The 23,463-nt window shown below is 47.6% G+C and overlaps 1 protein-coding gene across 1 annotated transcript in view; it reads right to left on the bottom strand.

The window, feature by feature from the left end:
• Positions 1 to 2,059: 2,059 nt before the first annotated feature.
• The window catches only part of GPC3 (glypican 3), a 139,860-nt gene continuing 118,456 nt past the window's right edge, over positions 2,060 to 23,463 (bottom strand). The window contains exon 8 of the mRNA XM_039717486.1: positions 2,060 to 3,220. Within this exon, the coding sequence (XP_039573420.1) occupies positions 3,048 to 3,220 (173 nt within the window). The 3' untranslated portion in view covers positions 2,060 to 3,047. The remainder of the gene's footprint in view (positions 3,221 to 23,463) is intronic.

Genomic DNA, 23,463 nt, shown 5'->3' with positions numbered 1-23,463 from the left:
GCTAAAACCCCAGGTATTTACTCTGGTGAAACACTCTGCAGGTCAGAAGTGGCCACCAGTGGTGCCAAATTCACATCATGTGTTATCATGGAGCTGTATGCACAGCTGAGCTCCAGCCCTGGCACCTGCCAGCAGCTCAAGCCCTTCTCTCCTTGACTCATGTAAACATATTATCATACATATGATGTGTATACTCATTAATAATATCAATAATGATAAAAACTGAAATAATCTCGACTGTGTATTAGCAGTTAAACCTGCATGCCCTGGGACAAGGTTTGGAGCTCCAGGGACACATGCAGAGGGGAGGTGACAGTGCCCATCTCCTGATGGAGGGGCCCCATCCCATGGCAAGGCAGGTCACAGTACACAGAAATCGTGTAGAGAAACAAACAGGGAAAAATTATTCCTTATTTCTCATGATGGGAATGAAACACTGCCCAGAATTGAACATTAGGTTTATTCCACCTCAGTAGCCAGGGCATTCCTTGCAAACCCCCTGTTAAAACATGTGCACAAACCCAGGGCAGGGGAAAATTCAACAGCTGCTTTTTCAGGCTGTAATCCGTTATTTTATAAACTTGGCAGGTAGTGGGCTCAAAGGCTGGTTTTTTGTGATCTCTGATCATAACAGAGTCTCCAGCAAGCACAGATTTGCTAAACAGCAAAGGGAAACCAGGCTCAGCATGCCTCAGAGGGTCTTCTGCTGAGAAGCACCAGCATCACACTGTGGTGAAGCAAGTGGGAGAACCCACCAGGCTTTGTGAGACACAGCAAGGCACAGCCCACGCCAGCTCCTCAGAGAGAAAACACACTGGACTTGTACTGAAAAACTGCTGCCACCCTCCCATCCTGATGCTTATCTAAGGAAGCAGCAGCACACAGAATATTTGTGACATATTAGAGATGATGTCCCTGCACTGGTACCAGCAATACCTGGCGAGGCAGAGGCAGCACATCCTCTCTGAACAAACCCAGCAGCCCACTTCCACCCCCAGCACTCCCAGGGGATGAAAGGAAAATGATCAGAAGGCAAGAAGTGATTCAAATTCAAGTGGCACTAATAAAATATTCCCTTTGGTGGAGCAGAGGCTCAGGGGCTCAGCCAGCTGCAGCACAGAGAGCTGGGATGATGTGAGGAGCTGGGCCAGAGCAAGAGCTGAGCAGCAGGAAGGTGAAGAAATGCCTCTGCCAGCACCACCACTGGCTCTCCCTTGCACTGCCCCGTGCACCAGGACCCCTCTGACCCAGGGGTCAAAGCACAGTGCCAAGAGACAGAGGATTGCAGTTTGGTTTGTGAACATGTAAAATATAAAAGTCAAAAATATGTAAAATACAAAACCACATCACAGTGCATGGATGCAAAAAATCAGCCCTTACAGGAATACCACATGTCAGCACTGCCCAAACACCCCCAGCACTCACCCTGGTGTGGATGGGACAAGGATTCTGAAACCCAGAGGACAGGTCTCCAGCAATTAACCATCAGGTCATGCCATGGGTTAGCCCAGATCTGCTCCTTTGTATCAGGAGCAGTGAACTGGGAGTTAACATCTCCATGCAGAGGAGTGGAGCAACAATCACCTCTCCTTCTGCCACAAACCCAAAGCACTTCACACAATCCCAAGGCTTCAAATCAGAGTCAGACAGGTCAGCCCCACCACTTAGACTGGGTAAAGTTTCTACTCTCCAAACCATCTGACTGCATGGTTTGGAATTATCTACTTTCTCCTAAACATAAAGCTGCTGTAGAAGAGGCCTGATGCACACAAATATTTGAAGCATGCACGTGTGTGTGTGGGGGTGTGTGCACACATACATGCACACGCTGCAGCTCAAGATACTGCAGGTATAAACACTCTAGTAAAGGCAGAGCTTAAACAGAAATATGCAACCATCTTGGCCAGAAACCAAACCAAACCCAGCCCATTCATTTAATCAGACCAAGCCAAGTCCTGGTGTCCCTGAGCTGGGCACAGTTGGTGTTCCCAGGCTGCCCACTCCAGTACAACACAGGCTGTTGTCTCACACACACGGGAAGCTACTTCCAGGGCACCACTTACAGAGCAACCAATCTTTATTTTAGAGATAGCTTATGTAAAGGAACATGCAAAGAAACACATGAGTAAGAGTCTCATCTGCCTCAGGCTCCTGTAAAAGGCTGTAAATCCTTTTCTTCTCCCCTTTCACAGCACAGCACGTTGGACTGTCATTGTTCACCCCGCAAGCACAGCGCGTACACCCCGCCGTCGGTCCTTTGGCTGGAGCTGTGCTTGCAGGTTTCCCGTGGGAAAGGAGGTGCTTCACTTCTGAAGAATGAAACCAGGTTGTTGCGTGTGCCACCAGGATGCTGGTGGGGATCAGCCAGCTGCACTGAAGGGCTTCAGGACCTGGCTGGGAGCAGCAAAATCGCCTGCAACTTGCCATGGGGCAGGTGGGCTTTGTGCCCAGGGGAGCAGATCTTCACCTCAATCCCAGTGCATGACAGCTTCTCTTCCACAGCATCTTTCTCCTGCTGAGTGTCTGATCTTCTCTCTCCCCTGTCTTCACATGCTCTCTGTTACGTCCTGACCAGATTCCCAGGGGTGAGACTTGAATTTGGAGTAAGTACAAAAACAGGTTGATCTACAGAAAAAATCTGTATTAAGTCAACTAGGAATCAGGGGCATGATATTTGCAGAGAGTATTTCATAAACCATAGGTGTTCTGTACCCCATGCATGTTTGAACAACTCAAAATGAAATATGGTCGTCACCTTAACAGCAAGGGAGACCTCAATGTTCAAAAACTGCAAGGAACACAATTTAATATGAACCTGCTTATATTTAACAGGATTATCTTTAAAAAGCACTATTAGATATTTACTAGTTTGCCATGAACCAACACGTTTTTAAATTGGGGTTTTTTTTCTGTGAAGAGTCTTGAAAAACTGACTCAAGGCATTTGTCCTGTTTTTGGAAATGTGCATATATTTGAGAAGAGGTTCCGAGTATCTTCCTCACTAAAAAAAGGCGTGGAGAGACACGGAGTGATGCCACCAGCACTGCTCATGGCTGGTGGCCCAGCAGCAGGAGGAGCAGGGCAATGCCAGCAGCAGGCCTGGGGTGGGTGGCTGCACTGCCAGGGTCGCTGCTGGGGACTGCAGCACCATCTTTGCTTTGCTGATTCAGAAGCTGCTTATTTGCAGAGATGTCATCCATGTCCAGGTCATAGGCCAGCTCTGAAAGCAGAAGGAGAGAGGTGTCAGTAACACGTGGTGTGTGTCAACATTCTGACACACAGCACATCCAGCCCCCACAAAACTGGGGTTCTGGGGGCAGCCCGTGCCACAGCTGAGGGCAGCTGGGTCTGGGTGCAGTCAAAGCCATCACAGGGCTTGATGGGCCAGAAGAGCTTAGCAAACATCTTGGCAGTCCTGCACCCACCAGTCTCAGTACCCTACACCAAATCTTATGCTTGGAGAGACCAAAAAATCCCAACTGTGAGGTGCTGCAGAAAGAAAACAAAAGAGGTAAGTAAGGGATGTGCCTTACTGGAGAGCTACTCCCAAAGAAAAGCAGCTGAGCTTTGGAGGGGGTGTTTAGCAATGCAAATTGTGTCTGGTCCCCAGGCACAACAAGGATGAGTGCAGGAGTGAGGAAATCCTGGCGAGCACTAACACTTCCCCAAACCCAGAGTCAGCAGAAGGCCTTGCTCACCAAAGCCTCCTGGCTCCTGCAGGATCTGAGGAGCTCTGCATTCCTGGAATCTTACGTAAGAGTGTACAAAATATGCTCCTTATAGCACTGAGAACACATCCCATCCCTGGTCCACCTCATCAAAGGAAGGAATGTGAATGGCTCATGCACTCTGGGCATGCTGGTGTTGCAACATGGAGACTTTGAGATGGAGCACATGTGAGTTCCAATCCAAGAAAACATCCAGTATAAAAGTTTGGATAGTACTGGCAGAGAAGCATGGCATTAACAGAGGGCACAGCTTGTGGCAACCATCCCTGGCTGCAAGTGACCTGCTGAGCAGCAACTCACAGCCTCCCTTGTCTTGCTGGGTCAGGGAAGAATAAAAAAGTCCAAATAGACAATGTGGAAAGACAAGACACCAGCAAATCTCAGGGTCAAGAAGAAAGAGTAAAAGGTGTTTTAAGATGCCATTAGCCAGATCTACCTGGGGCATTTGAACCTGCCAGTCAGCTGGACTGAATGGGTGCACTCATGCTTGTTCTCAAGGCAGTGGGCTCTTGCTCCCCCCTGCTTGTGCTGCTGCCATCTCCTTCTGGGGTCCAGGTTTCTCACCCAAATGGGAATCAGGTAAGCCTGTTTGTCTTATCCTCAGAGCCTGGCCTTTGGAGTTGGAGGAAACTGGTGGTTTCCATCAGAAGAGACCCTGGCTCAGGACTTTTACAAGCCTCCTGGATCCCCAGCATGTTGGAAAGGTTTGGATCATCCCACCCCACCCCTGAGAAAGAATCCAAGAGACTGAATAAGCACTCTATCTAAAAAGTGCCACATCAATCCAAAGAACACCACTGCCAAGGCAAACAGGCAGTATTTCTTAATCAAAAAATACCCAAACATTGCAAAACAAAAGCAGAAGGATGTTAGCATGACAAGTGAGTCAGCACAGGCCATCAAAGGAGGTCAGAAATGGCTCAAAGGGAGCAGTTATCCCTGCACAGAGAGGCCAGGTGCAAGCAGAACCCGCCTGGCAAACTGAATTCTCTAGTAGATCCCCACAAATATTGCAATTCCTCTTTTCCACAGCTTTCCTGCTTTTCTTTTATATAGTACAGATATGCTGCTGTCCTCTGGCACTGCACACCCACGGGAAGAGCAGGGGAAGAAAGGTGCAACCTTGAAAGGGATGTGTTGGGAGCCATTCCAAGCACAGAAAGAACAAATCCCTGTGGCAGGAGGCATGCTCAGGCTTCAGGGCAGTTTGGGAACAGCCTGCCTGCACCACTTTATTTTCCCAAGCTCATTTATGGAAAATAAGTGAAGGGTTATTGAGTTAATAAAATCACAGCAGATTATTTCACAGTTGGTTGTGACACAAGACTCCTCAGCTGGCACAGTGTTGGACCACAACCTGCCTTAGTGTGTTTTGGAAGGTATTTCCACACATTACAAAGGCTCCCGAAACCTAAAAGATGCTCCATGGGGTCACAGCACTGTCAGGCACCACGCTCCCAGACCAGTGATCATGAGAACTTTGGGGCAGAATATTCTCTTACTGGACCTCCTAGCAAACCTAAAAAAATTCCCCAGGAACTGAGTAACTACTCTTGCCTTCCCTTTAGGAAAGAAATTTGAAACAAAAGAGTGTTTCAGCAAGGTCCTTAACAGCACAAAGGGTTTTGACGGCCCCATTTACAGTCTTGTTCTGGGGTGTAATTTATGAGATTCGAGTTCCTGCACGGGTCTCAATGCAGCAGCTGAATCCCCTTGGAAATGTTCAGCCAGTACCAAAATGAGTGTTCCAAACATATTCTTTGCGTGGGAAATTTTCCAATTCTGGGATTTCACCTCAACTTGAGTACGGGTAATTTTTTTAATCACAGCATTTCACCCAAATGGGGATGGTGATTCTCTTGCTATTCCTTTCTGGCTAAATTAAAGAGAAGGGAACAGAAACCCTCTTGTCATCAGAGATTAGAATGCTATTTTCCTCACCTTAACTGCTTCAGAAGTTTAGTGCTTGGGTGTGCCGTTTGTTTTCACTGTTCCTTCCATTGTATCCTATTCCTTATTTGTGCCCAACTGTATTTTTAGGCGTGATGGATTTAGCGAAACATCTTTTATTTTGTGTTAATAATGGATCTGTAGCCCTTGCAAATCCTTTTCACTTAACTTCTAATGACCTTTGTTACATCAGAGAAAAGAAAAATAAAAGGTATGAGCCTCTAACAGACCTCAGGCAGCCAATCCAGGCAATAACAGCATTAAAAATATACAGAATTGGTGAGGTTGGAAGGGATCACAGTGAGTCATCTGGTCCAAGCTCCCTCTCAAGCCCAAGGCACAATGTGCCCCAGAGCACAATGCACAGGATTGAGTCTATCTCCAGTGAGGGAGACTCCACATCCATTCTGGGCAGCCTGCTCCAGAGCTCACTCACTGCACATTAGAAAAGTTCTTCCTCATATTCAGATGGAGCTTCCTGTGCATCAGTTTCTGCCCACTGCCTCTGATCTTACTGCTTATATTATTGATAATAAACATATTTCAAATCCAGGAACCCAAATTAGCAAATGTTCCTAACCAGGTAGCTCCTGAGAGGGCTCCATTATGATTTCCAGCTGTTGTTAGGATCCCTGGTTAGACCTGGTCACCTCCACATCCCTGCACCTCCTGCCCCCACAGCCTCCAGGAGCGAAAGAGCCTCAGCATCAGGGACAGAGATGCAGGATGGCTGGTAACTAAGACTAACACTCCACACACTCCATTTTGGCCACATCCACCCAAAACTTTGCCTTTATGCTGCAAAATAACCTGAAAGAAGGAACTCCTCTGCCTCCCCTCTACCCAGCCACCTTCTGCATTAAACATCTCCACCACCCCAGCTCTGATCACCCAATTTACTGGCATCAGCTTCTCTGTACAAAATGGCCCTTTGGCCTGCAAAGACTTTCGGGGGAGGGCAGGAAACTAGAAAAATCTGTTTCTGTTTATAATCAGAGTCCAGGGGGTATTACCAACAATCTGCACTAATTACAAATTCAATCTTCACTCATTTTGGTCCCTCTCGTCCTCTGGGCTGCAGATTAGATAATCCCTTTAAAATAATAGTCAATCATTAGCTCTGCTTTTTTCTGCCCCTCCTCACGCAAGCCGAGCGTGCCGGGCCGTTTCCCGGAATCCTCACACAGCTGGTGAAAGGTCTCCAGCCGCACACAAGCCGGTCCCTCCGGAAGCATCTTTTGTAACCAAAGCCCCTCTAACACAAAGCTGCTGTGCTGTGCTCCCAGGACAGCCACAGCTTCAATGGCCTCGCAGCGTGGAGGACAAAACCCGGCGCCAGCCCTGCAGCACGCGCTTTCCGCGCCCGCGAAATAAAGCGGAGGCTTTTTCCCATGGATTAGGGAAAATGCCTCCTGACTCTGCCACACTGACTCTGCACAAGCTTATTGGGCAGGAATCATTAGAAAGGTCTTCTTGCTGAACCACACCAGCTTTGGAGGCAGCTACAAAAGAGGGCTGAACTGGGAGTAAGTTGGGTTTGAGTTGGGATTAAATGTGCCATGGCAGCTGGCACAGCAGGAGCTGGGAGGAAGAGTACTGGCACATAGGCTTTGCTCTGCCAAATCCAATGCTGCCTACCAAAACACTCCTTTTCACCCCCAAAATGGACAGAGAACTGCTAGCAAATGTCTGGCAAATGACCTCCAAGAGCCCCGCTGCCGCAGGCTGGCTCGGCTGCTGCCCAGAGCCCAGAGCCAGGGAATGTCACCTCCCAGCCAGGCATCTGGGCTGCCTGCCTGCAAGCCTGCCCCAGCAGATGGTTCCAGCCATGGGCCTAATATAGTAACAGAGCCATAATGGATGGCCAGGCATGAAAACTGCCTCCCCCTGTCACCTGATAGCCCTGCCAGTGCCTCGTGCAGCCGTGATGGGTGTGAGGGGATCCCAACACGGGTGAAACCATTAAACCTAACACAGCATGGTCAGCCAACAGGGCTGCTGGTGATGGCCCTGGTTTGCACATGATGGAAGGGAATGGATCATGTTTCCAGTGAATGCAAAACACATCAGGCAGAAATGTCACAGACAGGTAGGGCAGCTTGGCAAGCTGTGGCATCTGCCAGCATCTGCCTGCATCTTTCCTTCAGGACTGTTTTTTCCTAGGAAAGCATATGCTGCCATTGCCACTGAAAATTACAATCTCCAGAGTGCGTTGCTTTGCATAATTTTTTTAAGCAGCGAGCATCTCCAGTGTGGGGAAGAAGATGCCAGTAGATGCAGCAGACTGGCTGTCTCCAAAACAGGACAGGATTTCTTAAAGGGAGAGGTGTTTGAGTCAAGCCCAAACTGTTGACTCATTAAAAGGTGAAGCATAAGAGCCTGTGATTCCACACACCAGTCTGCCTCACCTTGGCTCCCAAATCTGTCCTTCTCTACAGTGCCAACCATTTCACTCTCACAGGTGTTTGCACCTGAAAAGTAGAAGAACAGTCCAATTTCATCCCAAACACTTCCTGGAACACCAAAAGCTCTGCTCGCCTCAGCCTGCAGTTATCTGGGTTTTCTCATGCAAACAGCTCATATTACAAACACACCTCTGCCTCCCCAAAGACAACACCTGAAACCATCCATTGGGTTACATGGCACAAACAGCCACCATCCATTGGGTTACATGGCACAAACAGCCACAACTGCAGGGATACAGCCGAGATTCCCAACATCCTTCTTCTCCAAAACACCTTAAACTCTTCCAAACACCCAGCCAAGCATGGTTTCATCTCATCCGGGAGGTTTTGCCCTCTGGCTTATTACCATTAAAATCCTGGAGCACCAACAGGTTTGCCAGTTGTCTTCTTGCACAACGAGCTGCAACAGCCCAGCCGTAGGTGCGGCCGCGCCGGCGTGTAATTAAAGCGCTGAGCCAGGGCTGGCTGTGGTGCTTGTGTTGGCACACAGCACTGAGATGGATGTGCAGCATGTGCATGGTCTTGTGCCTCTGCTTTTCCACCTCCTCCACAGCAATTTAGGAGGTGCGGCTCTTGGCAACATGGATTTGGAAAAAAAAAAAAGAAGAAAAAATGCAGCTCAACATCACCCTGCTGCCATCGGCAACACGGCCAAGAGAGCCTGGCACGGCTCAGCAGCAAGGGGTAAAACCAACTTCCTGGGCAGAAACCCAAAGGAATCAGGCTTGGGATTGCTGATTTGCAAACCGAGGCTTTTCTCCCTCTTACCTGTTTGCCACCTCTCGGCTGCTGGTGTGCCACTGATGGCCCCTGGCCTGCAGCATGTGTTCACCAGCAACCCAGAGACCACAGGTGCCACAGGTGCCACCACAAACCCAGGACCAGCGGGGGACGAAGCTCCCCTAGGATCAATGCTCTCTGGAAGGCAGCAGTAAATTGATTTGGGGGGACCCAGATGTGAGGAAGGCCCGTCTCAGTCCCAGCCAGGGGTGTAACCAGGTGCTGTTCGGGGTACACGAGGCACTGAGCTCTGTGAGGCAGCCAGTATGCACAGCCTGGCTCTCCAGCCTCCAGTACTACCAGTAAATTCTCTCCACACGTCCACAAGCTTTTGAAAGGACAGAACACCCTCAAAACCCAACAGAGTTTACAGGCAGAGGGGCTCCACCATGACCCCAATTCCAGCAGCTGCTCCTTCCCCCCATCTTGGCCAGAGGCTGGTGGCAAGGAAGGGCCACCATTTATGACCTGGGCCTATGTTCACTTTGAAAATGTACTCGTTACATTCTTCTTTGCTCCTTGGTTTGTTCTAGATCTACCCTGAAGAGAATCTGGCATCTGAAATTGCATTCCTTGTTTTCCCCTTGGCAGAGCCTGAAAGAGTTTCTGAACTGCTCTCACGGAGAGGAGCCACAAAAACGTGTTTAGCAAAATGATGCACTCATGTAATCTATTAAAAATTAACAAATCTCATTAGCATTATTAATTGGAAGTGCTGGAGTCCTTGTGCTTTTTTCATGAAGCAGCATTACCATGGTCTGATATCCAGACATACAGTCCAGAACAAGAGCTGCTACCTAAAGGAGCTTAGAAGAAAAGCAATGAAAAATAGGGAGCTAAACATGTACAGCCAAAAACATCTACAAAGACAGGAGTCAAGAAATAAAAAGAGGAATAGCTGTAAACAGAAGAGTATGAATAGAAGTGAAATTATTTAAGTGGCAGCAATACAGGACTGGGTGAAACAATGATCCTGCAGATCCCCCCGTACCTCAGCCCACCCAAATGTCATTTCTTCCTGCTCAGAGACCTTCAAGATCTAAGTCACAAAGAGATCCCTTCTGATCACTCTGCTGTCACCTGAGAGATCTCTGTACATTCTTGATTTTGGGAAGTAAGGTTCTCAATGATAGCAGAGCACAATTAAATGCTTCGTATTCCCTCTAATGACTAAAACAACATACTCCCATCTAATTGAAATTTTCTTCTTCATGTTTTCTTCCCCAAAAGCTCCTGGATATGACCAGGAGAGGAAGCTCTTTATTGCTATGTGCTGGCCTTCAACACTCTAAGCTCAGGGCATTCAGTGACATTCAGGTATTAGCAGGAGCTGACAAAATGCAGTCCTAATGGGAATGCAATGCTCACTGCCTTCCAGATGTTAGCCACTAAAAGCAGCCCTCAAGGCAGAAGGATGTTTCTCAATGCTTGATTGGAAAGCTCATGGTGGTGTTATGGCACCCAGGAACATCTGACACCTTCCTTTGTGACTCACTGTGTGTGGAAACCAGCCCTGAAAGCGCCCAGGCCCCAGACACCAGGGGTTTGTGGCATTCCTGCTTCAAGTAGGAAACCAGGAATGTGCCTCTTCCATCAGAAGGGACAAGGACTTTGTGCAATGTCTACATTCAGGGAAAAAATCTATGGACATCCACCAGGCTACAACTCATGATGCCAAGGGAAATATCTCGAGTGAGATTTCAGGTCAAAACCCAAGAATTTGGGTTGTGCATGGACATCCCTGCTCAGCCCACAGCAGAGCTGGCAGGTAGGATGAGGCATGGTGATGCTCCATGCTCCTCTGCTCAGCCTGCCTCTGCTCCTGGAGAAACTCCCTGAGGTTTTGTGCTCTGACACTGCCCAGGGTCACTGGCATGGATGGACAGCCAGCTCCCCCTGTCCATGCCAGGGGAATGTTTGCATGGAGCAGGAGCTGAGGTGAGAGCTGCCAAGGGAAGGGAGCCAAGGGGCAACAGCATCACCTGGCTTTTCTCATTGTGTTAACCTGCATAAATAAACAAACAAAAAAAATCCTGGACCTGCATTAAAACAACATTAAAGTGACTTCAGCCTGTAAAAATGGGGTAATGAAGAAGGTTCTGGGAAACATCACCATACCCAACTTTTCCACTTTATACAGAAGAAGGTTTGGGTTCATGGGCTGGAAGGTTTTAACAGCTTTAGAACATCTTCCTTGCACTGGAAGCAGCCCCAGGAACTGCCTCTGTAGTGTGACACCAGGACCTGGCTTTGCACTGCATGGCAGTGAGGAAAAACCCAAACTAAGCCCAGCTGCTCACTGGGTGCCTGTAGCACCTGACACAAACCCTGGCTGTTTTCTGCTCCCTGTCTCCCTCCCAGGCCAAGAGCAAACCCTGGCCCCAAAGCACAGGTGGAATGACGGTGCTAAAAGCTGGATGTGAATGGTGGTGGCAGTTCCAATGGGAATCCCAGAGTCATCCCTGCTGAGCACCAGGACACTGTGGCTGCAGTGCTTGGGCTGTGCTGGACCTCTGCCATCACACTTACACTTTCCTGGGTGCCAGGGGCCTCCCTGTCATGCTTGGGACCATGCTGGAGCTCAAGGAGACCACCTGGACTGCTCCCACTGCAGAAGGAGGGAGCAAAGGATGGAGGGGATTGGCCCTGGGTTTCTGCCTGGCATCCCCCAGGTCAGCTGGTACAGCCACAAGAAGGTGCCAGGGATGAGGACACACTGCTCATGTGGGAGAATCCAAATTGTTCTGGGGATACCTCCACTGAGCCAGCCAGCAGTGAAACAAGGAGGTGACAACCTCAATAGGGCTCCAAGGCCCAAGCCCACAAATGCCTCCTTCTCCATCCTATCTGAGGCAATCACGGCTCTCTCTCAGGAATGTCAAAATCACAGTGGAAAATCAAAATAAAAAGGCTATGTAATCCAGTTTGTAAATCCCTTCAAAATCACAAAATCCTCTCTAAAATGGATTACAGAGATTAGAGATGAGAGTTTCCTGGAAATCAAAAATTGCATTTCTGCCTCCCCCATCTCTTCAGTGCCTCAGAAAAAAAAGAGTCATGCTTGTGCCCCCCACCCCACCTCACTCCTTCCCAGCCATCATCCCAGCCTTGGGGAGCAAAAGCAGCTCCTGCAGCCCCTAAAACAGCAGAGCTGTTTCTACCTGACCTTGCCATAAGCAGTATTTTGGGGCACAGTCAGCTGCATACACCTGAGCCTGTGGACAACGTGGGATGACTGCCAGGCTTCTGAAAACATTTTGGTCCACCCCTACTCCAAACAGGCTCCACGTGGTTGTGCAATGTGCTGCCATGGTTTTGTGAACTGCAGGATTTGCACCCAAATCCTGTGGGTGCCCAGCAGAAAAACATCCCCTTAAATCAGGGTGGTCTCCCAAAAATCACCAATGTGCCAGTGGTGACGATGCTGCCAGGAAGAGAAAGGTCAAACACCCATGTGGGGATGATATAAAATTATTTAGCAGCCATGCCATAATTATTCTGATAGATTAAAATCATCATTTTGTTTAATATTTTTGACTCAAGTATCCACAGTCAATGGTGGTAGGACAATTTTCTGTTGGGAATTTTTATTTCGTGAGAGTTTTTGTCCTTTCCTTCCTATTTGGAACAACAACAACAAGGGATTGCAATGTTAGCATTCCCAGCAGAGCACACATTCAAGTTCCTGACCTGTTATTGCTCAAGGACTTCTGCAGCTGCAGATGCCTGTTTGGAGCTACAGTTAGGTCACTTTGAATGATGCTCACAGAATAAGGATCAAAACACTCACAGCTTGATCAAAAGGACATTTTATGGACATTGCAGCCTGAGTTAAGTGCTGATGTGAATACTTAGGTTTGCCCTTATATTACCTCTGCTTGGTTCTAATAAAATTAACACCCTTTTAAATAATGCACTCAATTTTATTTGTTTCATGGTTTTGTGTCTTATGGCTTTGAAAACACATTCACAAAACCTTTCCATTGCACTGGGAATGTTTAGCTGTGTTGGCATCTGCAAATCAACATCTTTGTACAGAGGAATAATAAGGGTTGCACCTTTGTGTCATTGTTCCACCTGCTCTAACCTGGATTTATCCACCAAAGGTTGGGTTTGGGTTTTTTCTGCCCACAAAAGAGGGTAACCAGTCACACTCTTTCTTTTCCCAGAAAGAATTACCACCTGTAAATAAACAACTAAAAACTGAACTACAAGCACCAGCAGCATGAATTCTCCTTTGTAAAGAGACAACAGAGAAAACAAAGCAGGGGAAAATCCAGTCTCTCCCCTGCATTTCACTTGCACATTAGAGGCAAAATGAACTTAACAGTCCAGGACAGGGGACGTCTTATTGGTGCAATACAGCTGCTTAACTGTTCTTTAGAGATATTCATCTCAAAAGCCAGAACAGAAAGAGCATTTTCTCCCCTTTTATTTATTTATCTTTTTTTTTTTTGTGCCAACTCACCTTAGCTGAAAAGCACATTGAGATTGTAATTATGGGAAGGCCTCATCTAGTAGATTTGTAAACTCAGCTATCGGCTTGAATTACTGGAATTAGCAAGGCTAATTTAATGTCACTGTTCAAAATAGCTCAGATTTGGAATTTCTTAATGGCCTTAGGAAAAGGAGTCTTTATGCATACTGCAATCTAGGCTTCATTCTTAGACTAAATTCCTTCTCATAGATTTTGTGAATGCCCTGTTTTGTAGCCAACACAAACTCTGTCCAGTAAAATAATGTAAGGACTCAGAATGAAAAGAGATTAGCTGTTCCCTGCTCCTGTTATTTTAAAGCAGAAATAACTTTGGCTTCTACTGATTCATAGACAAAGCTTGAAATGCAAAGCATGCTCAACTCCAGAGTCAGCATGAAAAGGACCTTAAAATATTCCCGAGTGCAAGTAATGGACTTATTAGAGGGATGAAAAGAGGCACTTTTCACAGAATCCCAAGCTCTTTAGTCCTGTCATATCAATAATCTTGCTTAAGAATTTCATTCCATTTACATTTCTTTCCCTTCCAAATATCCTGCCTGACTCCTATGAAATACAACATTTACGCTTTTAAAGTGTTAATTTATTTCTGTTAATGCTTGGTGGTGTAAAATGTCTGTGGATCACCCAGAGCGTGAGCAAGGGTGTCACAAGGGGGTGGGACAGGGAGCAATTCTGTGCACTTACACACCTGAAAATTGAAAAATGAGGAGGGAATTTTAAAGACTTGGTTAAAAGCATCTTCTTTAAGTAATGGCAGTTGATTGTGCTGGAACTTGACGTACCTGCAATCTGCTGCATTCTCCTCTATGTTCATGTTTAACACCCACAAAAACAATGCTGATGGTAAGGGGAAAAAAAAGCTTTACAGATATCAGGAAGGAAATTTGCCTAAGCTGCCAAAACATATTTTTATCCCAGTTTGCCTAGACTTTGAAATGTGGTTTACTCTAAAGCCAGCACAAAGCAACAAGTGACAATTTTCCCTCTTTGTCTGAAGAAATTGCTTCAAATGAAAAACAAAGGGAATTCAGGAGCAAATCACAAAGGTCTGTGTGGGCATAGCAGGGAAGGAGACAGAGATGCCCTCTTTTTAAGGAATTAGGGGAATTTTTTTTTCATTTGGCTCCATGCCCACAGGACAATTTGCACTGGCTGGGGACTGTCAGCACGGAGAGGAAACAAGATATTTTGGGCTACATCTGCCCATGTCTCTCCACAAGACAGCACCAGCAGAGACCAAAAGACCCCAAGCACTGTGACAAGATGAGTGGCCATGCTGCGATGGCCGTGCCTGGCGTGTGGTGCTGGCCAGTGATGATTTTCACAGACAAAATCAGATTTCACACTGCCCAAGAGACTCAAGGGTCTCAAAGCACACCACAGGCATTAATTACACCCTCCACTTTGAAGAAATTAATTAAACACTGAAACCTTCTGGTCCCTGAGAGCCAAGCACAAGCCTCCATTCACTAATGGCTAAAACTGAGCTGGGTTGTGGCGAGGTTTCAGGAACACTGACAGGAGAGCTGAGAAAAGCACCTCCGAGTGCCCTGAGCCACCCTGAAGCAGCAGAATCCTCCCCCAGGATACTTCCAATTCCTCTGGACACATCCCAGCAAGTCCCCCTGAGAAGGCAGCCAGCCCAGGTTTGGCTCTGAATCATTCCTCATGGCAAGGCAGGGAAAGCTGACACACCAGGGAGCTGGGGGGACCAGGGACAGTCCCATCCCACAGCCACCCTTCAGGGCATCCACTCAGTTCTCCTCAAGAGTCTCTGACATTAGCAGTCATTTTTCCTAATAACAAACTGGACAGCCCTGATGAGACATCCACAAGGAGTACCAGGAGCTCCTCACATCATCCTGGCTGCCTCCTTGTGTGCCCCTGGCTGCTGGGCTGCTGTGTCACCCATTCCTGGGTGGGACACCCTCCAGCCCCATCCTGCCAGCTTCTCCAGCTGCAAGAGGCATCCCCAGCAGACCCAAGGGAAGCAGATCAATGGGCAGGCACCCCAACGTGCAAGGGTGCTCCAAGCTGCTGCAGAAACCACCCTCCCTGAAGTTTGCTGAGCTGTTGTCCTCCGCTGGAACAAATCCACACAACGTGACACGGCCTCGGTCACTCTCCTGCAGTGCTCCGGGAAAGAAACAAAACCCTCTCTGCTCCTGATTCCCCTGTTCTGCTCCACTCAGGTTTGCTGGATGCCTCCCCACGTTTCCATCTGCCTGGATGACTTTGTGTCCTCTCAGGAGCTGGATGAGCCCTTTGCCCAGGGCGCTTATAATGGATGTAGGGGAGCAGGCTGCCAACCCACAAACATCTGCTGTCACTGCTTCTTTTGCAACCAACACCTGGATAAAATAGGTGACAAGTGCATTAAAAAAATATGATACCTGTGCTGGGGAGAGCTGGAAGGCAAAGGGGGATTGCCAGCCCCTGCAGCTAACAAAGAGTGGTGGCTGTGCTGGAGCTGCAGCCTGGGAAAGCCATTAAGGCCACATGGGGTGTCAAACTGCTACAGCAGTGCTGGGCTTGCAGGGCAGGAGGCAAATTCAGAGAGACCTGGAACAGCAGGAGTTTCTCAGTGCATGCCTGCCTTTACCCTCCCAAAAACTGGGAGGAGCAGGTGAGCAGGCACACCTGAGCTGCAGCAGCAGAGGCAGAGTCCCCCTGTGCATCCCATCCTGCTGTGGGGAGATGCCCAGAGGGGGATTCCTCAGCTCTGGGGGCTGTATCTGTTAGCTCTGCTTTAGGGTTAATGCCATCCTGCAGCCATCCAGTCCCCCAGGGTAGGTTTCAGTGGGATGGAGGGGATTTAGGAGCCTCCAGGTAATCCCATCTAGTGGTCCCAGTTACCCTGTATCCTACATAACAGGAGCTGGGTAAGTATTTTTACAGACAGGTTTCTGCTCCTTAATGCATGCAACTGGTCAGGGTGAACCTTAGTTATTAGCAACCAAAATCAGGCTCTAACCTCCTGCTTTCCAACCCAAGCACAGCAGTATTTTTTCTTCAGTGTGTAGCAATACTGCCTTGCTATGTCCTTATTTTGGGATTTTTTTGGATACACAGAACTATTTTTCTATTTTCCACATTTTCTAATGAGTTCTGGCAGTAGGAAGTTGTTTGTAAATCACACAAGTATTTGTTTTACTGGAAACATCTGCTTTAACACATTTGTCTTTTTTAAAAGGCCAAATTTTTTTTAAACAAAGGTATTAAGCTGCAATGTAAATTGGGCACATCTGTTTATGAGTCACTGCAATAGCACTGCCTCTAGTGCACCAGATCACAAGGATCTCCAGGGGCCTGATCCAGCCAATTAGAAACTCACAGCTTGCTCTGCTCCCTTTTCCAGCACTCCTCTTCTGAGAGCACTTCTGATTTAATAAATTAAGGCCACTAAATAAGAGAGACCTATTAGTGTCTGCTAATAATATTAGGTGTCTGGCCCTGCAGACACTTAAATATCAACAAGAGACTTAAGCTGGTGCTGAAGCCCACAGGCACCTGAGGGCCAAGTTCAGTGGAATTATTTTATTTACAGCTGGGAACCCCAGGTTGCACCAGACCCACTCTGCCCATGGTGCTGTAGCACCTCTGCTGCCTTCAGCTGCTCAAGGCTGCCAGAAATCCATCTAGAGAAGCCAAACAGAGGGAAAGACATCAGCTGAACCTCCAAGATCAAAATCTGACCCACCAGCTGATATTTAACCACTGATAATAAGAAGGTCTGCAGACATGGGGGACTGGTCTGAGGGCCAGGAAAAACCTTTCAGCTCTGGTACTGCAGCAGCTGGAGAGCATCCCTGATGATTCTGGGGTAAATAAAGCCAGTGAAGGTTTGTAAGGGCAAATCCAAACCAGCCAGGAGATGCCTGGAGAGGGCAGATTCAGGACCTCCATCCCCACAAGAGCTGCCAGACTCCAACTGTCCAGGGCAAAGCTCTCTGTCAGCAAAGCCCACACCTAAATAAAGCCACAGGAGTCAGGAAGGGGCACAGAAGGTGATGGTGCATCAGATGCTCCCTGAGAACACAAGTTCTTGCACAGGAGCACAAGTGGGGATGTTTGCTTCCACAGGAAGGGGAGAGGGGAGCATTTGGGTATAAATGCATTCTTTCACATTCTCTGCACATGGTTTAGCAGTGATTTATGTGGACAAGAGAAGAGATACTGCAGGCTGTGTTCTGTGATGACTTTGGGGAGCACACAACCTTTTTTTTATTTACTTTTTACTGGAATGATCTACAGAGAACCAGAAGAGGACAAGCAAACATACCAAAGCTGCAGAGCAGCCAGCAGAGAGATATCAAGGAGACAGAGGATATTACTCAGATTCTGATAATAACCACTGGCTCCCACCTGCCAACTGCAGGCTGTCTGACACAAAAAACTCCAAAAACAGGCTGGAGCAGATGTCTGCCTCCCCGTGCAGGAAGTGTCTCCAGTATCCATGAGACACAAGCAAAATAGCTTAGAGTCCAGCAATTTTTCAGACTCGAGATACTGAATTCAAACAGGAAGAAGGGAGGAAAAAAACAGTAAAGCAAAAGGATGTGTCTCACATTGCTGTTGTAATTTACATTTTAGAAATCCTGCTGGGACTCCTGCACTGGACTGAGGCAGTGACAGATGCCCTGGCAATCTGTCCAGCTGCCAAACCTGATGCTCAGCAGCCAGCAGTACCTGCCACTGCTAAACATCCATCCCTTCACATCACAGAAGCACCAAGGGATGCACCTTGGGCACTCAGTGGTACACAGGGTCCCTCTGCACCCAGCAAAGAGTCAGCCCCAGGGCACCAGCTCCCACCTGCCTGAAGATGGGACACACAGAAAGGGCCCTCCAGGAAGGAAGGTGTGGGAAAGGGAAGGGGCTGCTGGGTTTGCACCCAGGCTCCATGCTGGGCACAGACCCAGCCTCCTGCAGGAGGGAAGGGCAGAGCATCATCCCAGGTCCCACGGGAAGCAAAGAGCAAATGAAAAGCAGGAACAGACAGTAAGATGTCATTGAGAGCCCCAAATACCATTGAAGACACTTTCTGAAACAACAGAAGCTGGTCAACATGCCAGATTTCCATTCCCATAAAAGAGGGGGAATGTGCTACTGCTCCAAAGCAGAACAAAAGCAAAATGTGTCCAAATAGTTGTTGTTTAATTAAAAAAAATATAAAAGGCAAGTTGACATACCACTCCAACAAAGTCCCATAAATTCATTTGTTTTTTCTTCCCCCTGTGGAAATTAAAAATGTAATTTCAAGCAGACTTTTAGACAAGAAGCTGCTGTGGAGTGAAAGCAGACAGCATTACCTTCTGCTTCAGGCTGCTGCTGCTCCACATCCCTGCTGCAGGAGCAGAGAAAGATGTTTCAGTTTATTCCAAAGCAAGAAAATCCCATCCAAAGCCCCAGCACGCTTCACTGCCTCCCAGTTCCAGCAGAGGCAGTTTGCAACACTGAGCCTCCCATCAGAAAGTTTCTGGTTTGCCCTAAAAGCAACATGAGGAGAGATTAAATTTTGAAGCCAGGGCACCTCTGCCCCAGGTAAGATGCCCCAGAAAAGCTGGCAAAGCCAGCAGAATCCAGCACCACTTGGTTGTCTGAAATTTGTTCCTGGGGAAGAAATCCCTCCTTGGAGCTGTGAGAGCCCCAGGGCAGGAATGCAGGAGAAGGCAGAGCACAGGAGGTGGCAGGCACCGTGGGAAGGAGGACAGCCCTCCTGCAGCTCACAGCTCATCCATCCCAGCACCAGGGGTCAGGGATCTGCTGCAGATACACCTGGGAGCCAGGGGAGCCTGGGCTCAGGCAAACACACCTGGTTCAGTTCATGTTACTGCTGGTGTCAGCCCCAGCAGATGTGTGCACGGCTCAGGGCTAATGCACAACAGCCGAGGAGAGCTCCTGCCTGACACATGATGGATCCCCTGCTCCTGCAGCACACGGAGCAGTGTTGACTCAGTAATTGATCCTGTCCTGGTAATGCACCCACTGATGAGTGATTTGCAGGCCAGACCCAAAGTCATACTATTTTCACTTGCAAAGCGAGGGGTGAGAAGAGAGAAAGAAATTAGGATTAAAATACCAGGATCCTAGGAGGTTTCTCTGGAGAAGCATCCTCTAGTACCTTTTTGGCAAGGACTAAAAAAGAGGCTGCTTTCTGGGCAGGTTTGTATTTTTTTCTTCTGGAGACCAACATCAACCAGCAACAGGCTCTGTGGTCAGGCCTGTGCACAAGTCCAGCATGGGCTGTCCCTTGATTTAATTTTGAAAACCTCATCTCAAGTAATGCCTCTTCCTCCATCCAGGTTACATTCCAGATATTTAACTCAGAGCTTCATTTAATCAGGCTGGATTATTTCATAGACACATATATTTATACTTGTGGAAAGATGTAAAAACTAATTTTCACAATGCAGGGCTGCTGTCTGCAGCATGTAGGGACCTGTTGGATCCAGGCAGGGAGATGCTGCCATGCAGACTCTCACTCAACCACATCTAAGCCAACATCAGCTCCCCAGAGCTCCTGGCTGCTGCCACGATGTGATGCTGCAACTCACCTGCCACAATAACCACCTGCACAAAAACAAACACATTTGTGCAAATTTGAGGAGGGGAGCCAAGAGGTCAGGCTTTTTAAGGCAGCGTGGAGAATTTGAGCATTCCCCATCTTCCTCCTTATAGGGTTCAAAAACTGCTCTGAAAGTTGTACCCAAAATGTTTCCAGTGAGGGTTTCCATGATCCACTGACACATCATCTGCTCTCCTGGACATCTTCAGGGCAAGAGGATGGACAGCAGAGCAGCAGCCACAGCTGGGAGAGCAGGGCCTGCTCCTATGCACTTCCCATGAGACAGGGCCACCTGGCCCAATGTTCATTGGCACAGCTGTATTTCCCCAAGACACTTTTTGGGCAGACGAGTTTTATATTCCCTGATGGACCTTGGTTCTGTGAACTTATCTTCTTGTGTCATTGAAAGGGACCTTAAAGATGACCTAGTTCCACCACACTTGCCACGGCCAGGGGCCTTCCACTGGAGCAGGCTGCTCAGACCCCCATCCAAGCTGGCCTTGAGCACATTTTCTGGGAACAGGAGCTGCAGCAGGATGGGGGCAGGAGAGGGATGGCCCAGCCCTGTGCCACAGGACATCCTGTGATGTCTGACAGCTGAGTGCTGGGCACACACATCAGCCAGGACAGCTGGGACACACTCCAGGGCCAGAGCCCTCTCCCTCAACACTCAGCAGGGCTGTGCCCAACAGCCTCATTTATTACATCCCATAATCTCTCTTATCAGCTTACCTGCAGTAAGGCATTAGCAAAAGCCAAGCCACTCATGAAAGGGACACCCTCTCCTATGTGAAAAGTCAATCAACATGTTATATTGTTATCAGGCTTGCAGACAAACCTCTCTTTGTACAACAAAATGTGCAGATACAGTGCCCTGACTATCTGTGTAAGGTTATCTTGTTGGGCCTTTAGCAAGTAGCACCTGATCTGCTTCTGTCTGAAATATACCTTTATTGTTGTCCCTTAAAAAGAAAACCAGTTAAATTATTTTGCCTCTCCACAAGGAAAAACGGCAAAAAGCAAAGAAAAAAAAAAACCAAACTAACAAAAACCACAAACCAAAAAGCAAGGCTGTGTCCTGTGTCCAAGTCAGGAATTGTGTTTCCCAACTTCATCAGAATTCATGTGTTTTCAGCCACAAAAAAACAGATTCATCATCCTTTAAGGATAAATATGGCCATCACTATTGCAACTGGGCACATTTTTGCATACTTGAAATTGTTTTGAGGTGTTCAGTCATGTAAGATGCTGCACTCAGTAACAATTTAAAGAAACATTAGCTCCCAAATTACACTGTTGAAAAGCATCTCCTTAGACACCCTGGCATAGTACAAACTGTTATTCAAACTTGCAGCCTAACTAGAGGGTGAGCCTTTTGCCAGCAGCCTGGCATTATAAACATCTGGGAGTGATGAGCAGTCCCACATTCCCACAGGCCTTGGCACATTTTTGTGTGTCACGGCAGAGGCACCATCTCATCTGACCTTTAGTGAGTTTCCAGCCCTTCAGCCTCACCCAGTCACCCCACACTGAGCCCACAGACCAGCCAGACCTTCCAAAAGCAGGATTTAGACCAGCTCACACTGGGAATGTGATGCATCATGTGATTTATGAATATCCCCTCCTCTGATTCAGCTTTTTAAAAAATGGTGCATCATTCTTTGCTTTGGGTCAGAATGGACTGAGGCAGAGGAAGTCCTAAAAATACAAATTGCTCAGAGGGACTGGGATCTATAAGCACAACAGTGAAAAAGTTAAAAAACATTCTGAAAATGAAGTGAAATTGAAACAAACAAAAAAGATAGAATAGAACCATGGGATTAATATGCCCAGTGGATTTACTTTCTTCTTCCATGGATGGCTTTTGCATATATGTAGCTTTTCTCAAAGCACTAATTCTGACAGATTACTTTCTAGTTCTTCAGTTATGGAATTAGTGTTTCTTTGGAGGAACTCAGGGCACAGGGGTCACAAGAACCCTTCAAAATGTACACACTGTGTACAGTGGGAGGCCTGCAAGAGCCACAGCAGCACAGCCAGCTGAAGGATGCTATGAGCAAGTCCTTCTCCAAACACCACCAATAATTTTCTCAGCCTGTCAATAAAAAAAAATCATTTTTTGCTGACGTCAGAAGTAAATTAATGAACTTGCCACTCAATTAGAGGGTCAGTCAACTGCTACATGTGACTCCCTCTTCATCTTTTAGGTTTTATTTAGACAATGATGATGAATTCTTGACTTTCAACCAGACCTTCATTAAAAGAAAAACTCAATAAACATAAGCATTTGAAATAGAACAGCAACAACCAGACTATTGCACTGTTTTAGTCAGTACAATTCCAGCTATTCCATCAGGATAATCTAGCTGACATTTGGCCTTGTCATTTTTTCACCCTGGGACAGGATGAGTGTCTTGTAAAACAGCATGTTTCAGCTATCTTTGCTTCAGTCAAGCATTCAACAGAGCTCTCTTTGGAGAAAAATAAAAGGTTAAAAAAAAGTAATTTTCTGCTACTAAAATGGTAGTTAGAAGCCCTAAAGCTTTTAGCAGATAGAATCCCCATGGGAAGGATGCTGTGTTGCTATCCTTGCTTCAGTCAAGCATTCAACAGAACTCTCTTTGGAGGAAAAAAAAGGTTTAAAAAAAGTAATTTTCTGCTACTAAAATGGTAGTTAGAAGCCCTAAAGCTTTTAGCAGATAGAATCCCCATGGGAAGGATGCTGTGTCAATCCAACCCAGTGGCTGAGCCAAGCACAGGCCAGCCCTGCTGGAGCACACACAGGAAATACTGGATATTGGTACTGCACAGAGGATATTTGTCAGTAGGACCATCCAAGGCTGCAGGCTGTTCCTCAGGACGGGACAACAGCCACGTGGCCCTGCACTGTCAGCAAAACCCACACGGATGGGGACATCTCCCACCTGTGGAAGGAGTATTTTAGAAGTCATTTGGGTGTTTGAGAATGCCTGGCTCAGCAGAGGGGTGAGCAGTAAATGGAGCAGAGCAGCAGCAGCAGATACAGGTGCTGGGATAGGGGCACCCTGGAGGCATTGGCAGGGCAGGGATCACTGCTCTTTATTCCCATAAAGGATGGGAATGCACGATCTCATAAATATTTTAACTGGTGCTCATCTGTCTCCCAGCACACACATGGAGTGAGCCTGGGCAGACTCTGGTTGCTATTCCCAGGCTGGGAGCATCCCCTTTTCCAGCACAAATGCTCATTGCTAAGGAACTTTTCCCACAGAAATGAGCAGCAGAAACCAGGAGGGCAGCACCCAAAGTGACCCTGTCTGGCCTCCCCTTCTGCCATTCACAGCCACCACCTGGACAGGGAAACCCCCTGGGGCTGTCAGACCCCCAAAATGAGCAGCTCAGGGAGGCAGCTGGGATTGATGGCACCCTCCTGAAATGAACCCAGGAGAGGACAGGGGCAGGAAGGTCCTGCTGAGCTGCAGGAACATCTCAGCA

The sequence above is a fragment of the Passer montanus genome, unplaced genomic scaffold (assembly GCF_014805655.1).
Source record: "Passer montanus isolate IOZ18808 unplaced genomic scaffold, ASM1480565v1 scaffold38, whole genome shotgun sequence".
Lineage (NCBI taxonomy): Eukaryota > Metazoa > Chordata > Aves > Passeriformes > Passeridae > Passer > Passer montanus.
This window is presented reverse-complemented; position numbering and strand designations above follow the sequence as displayed.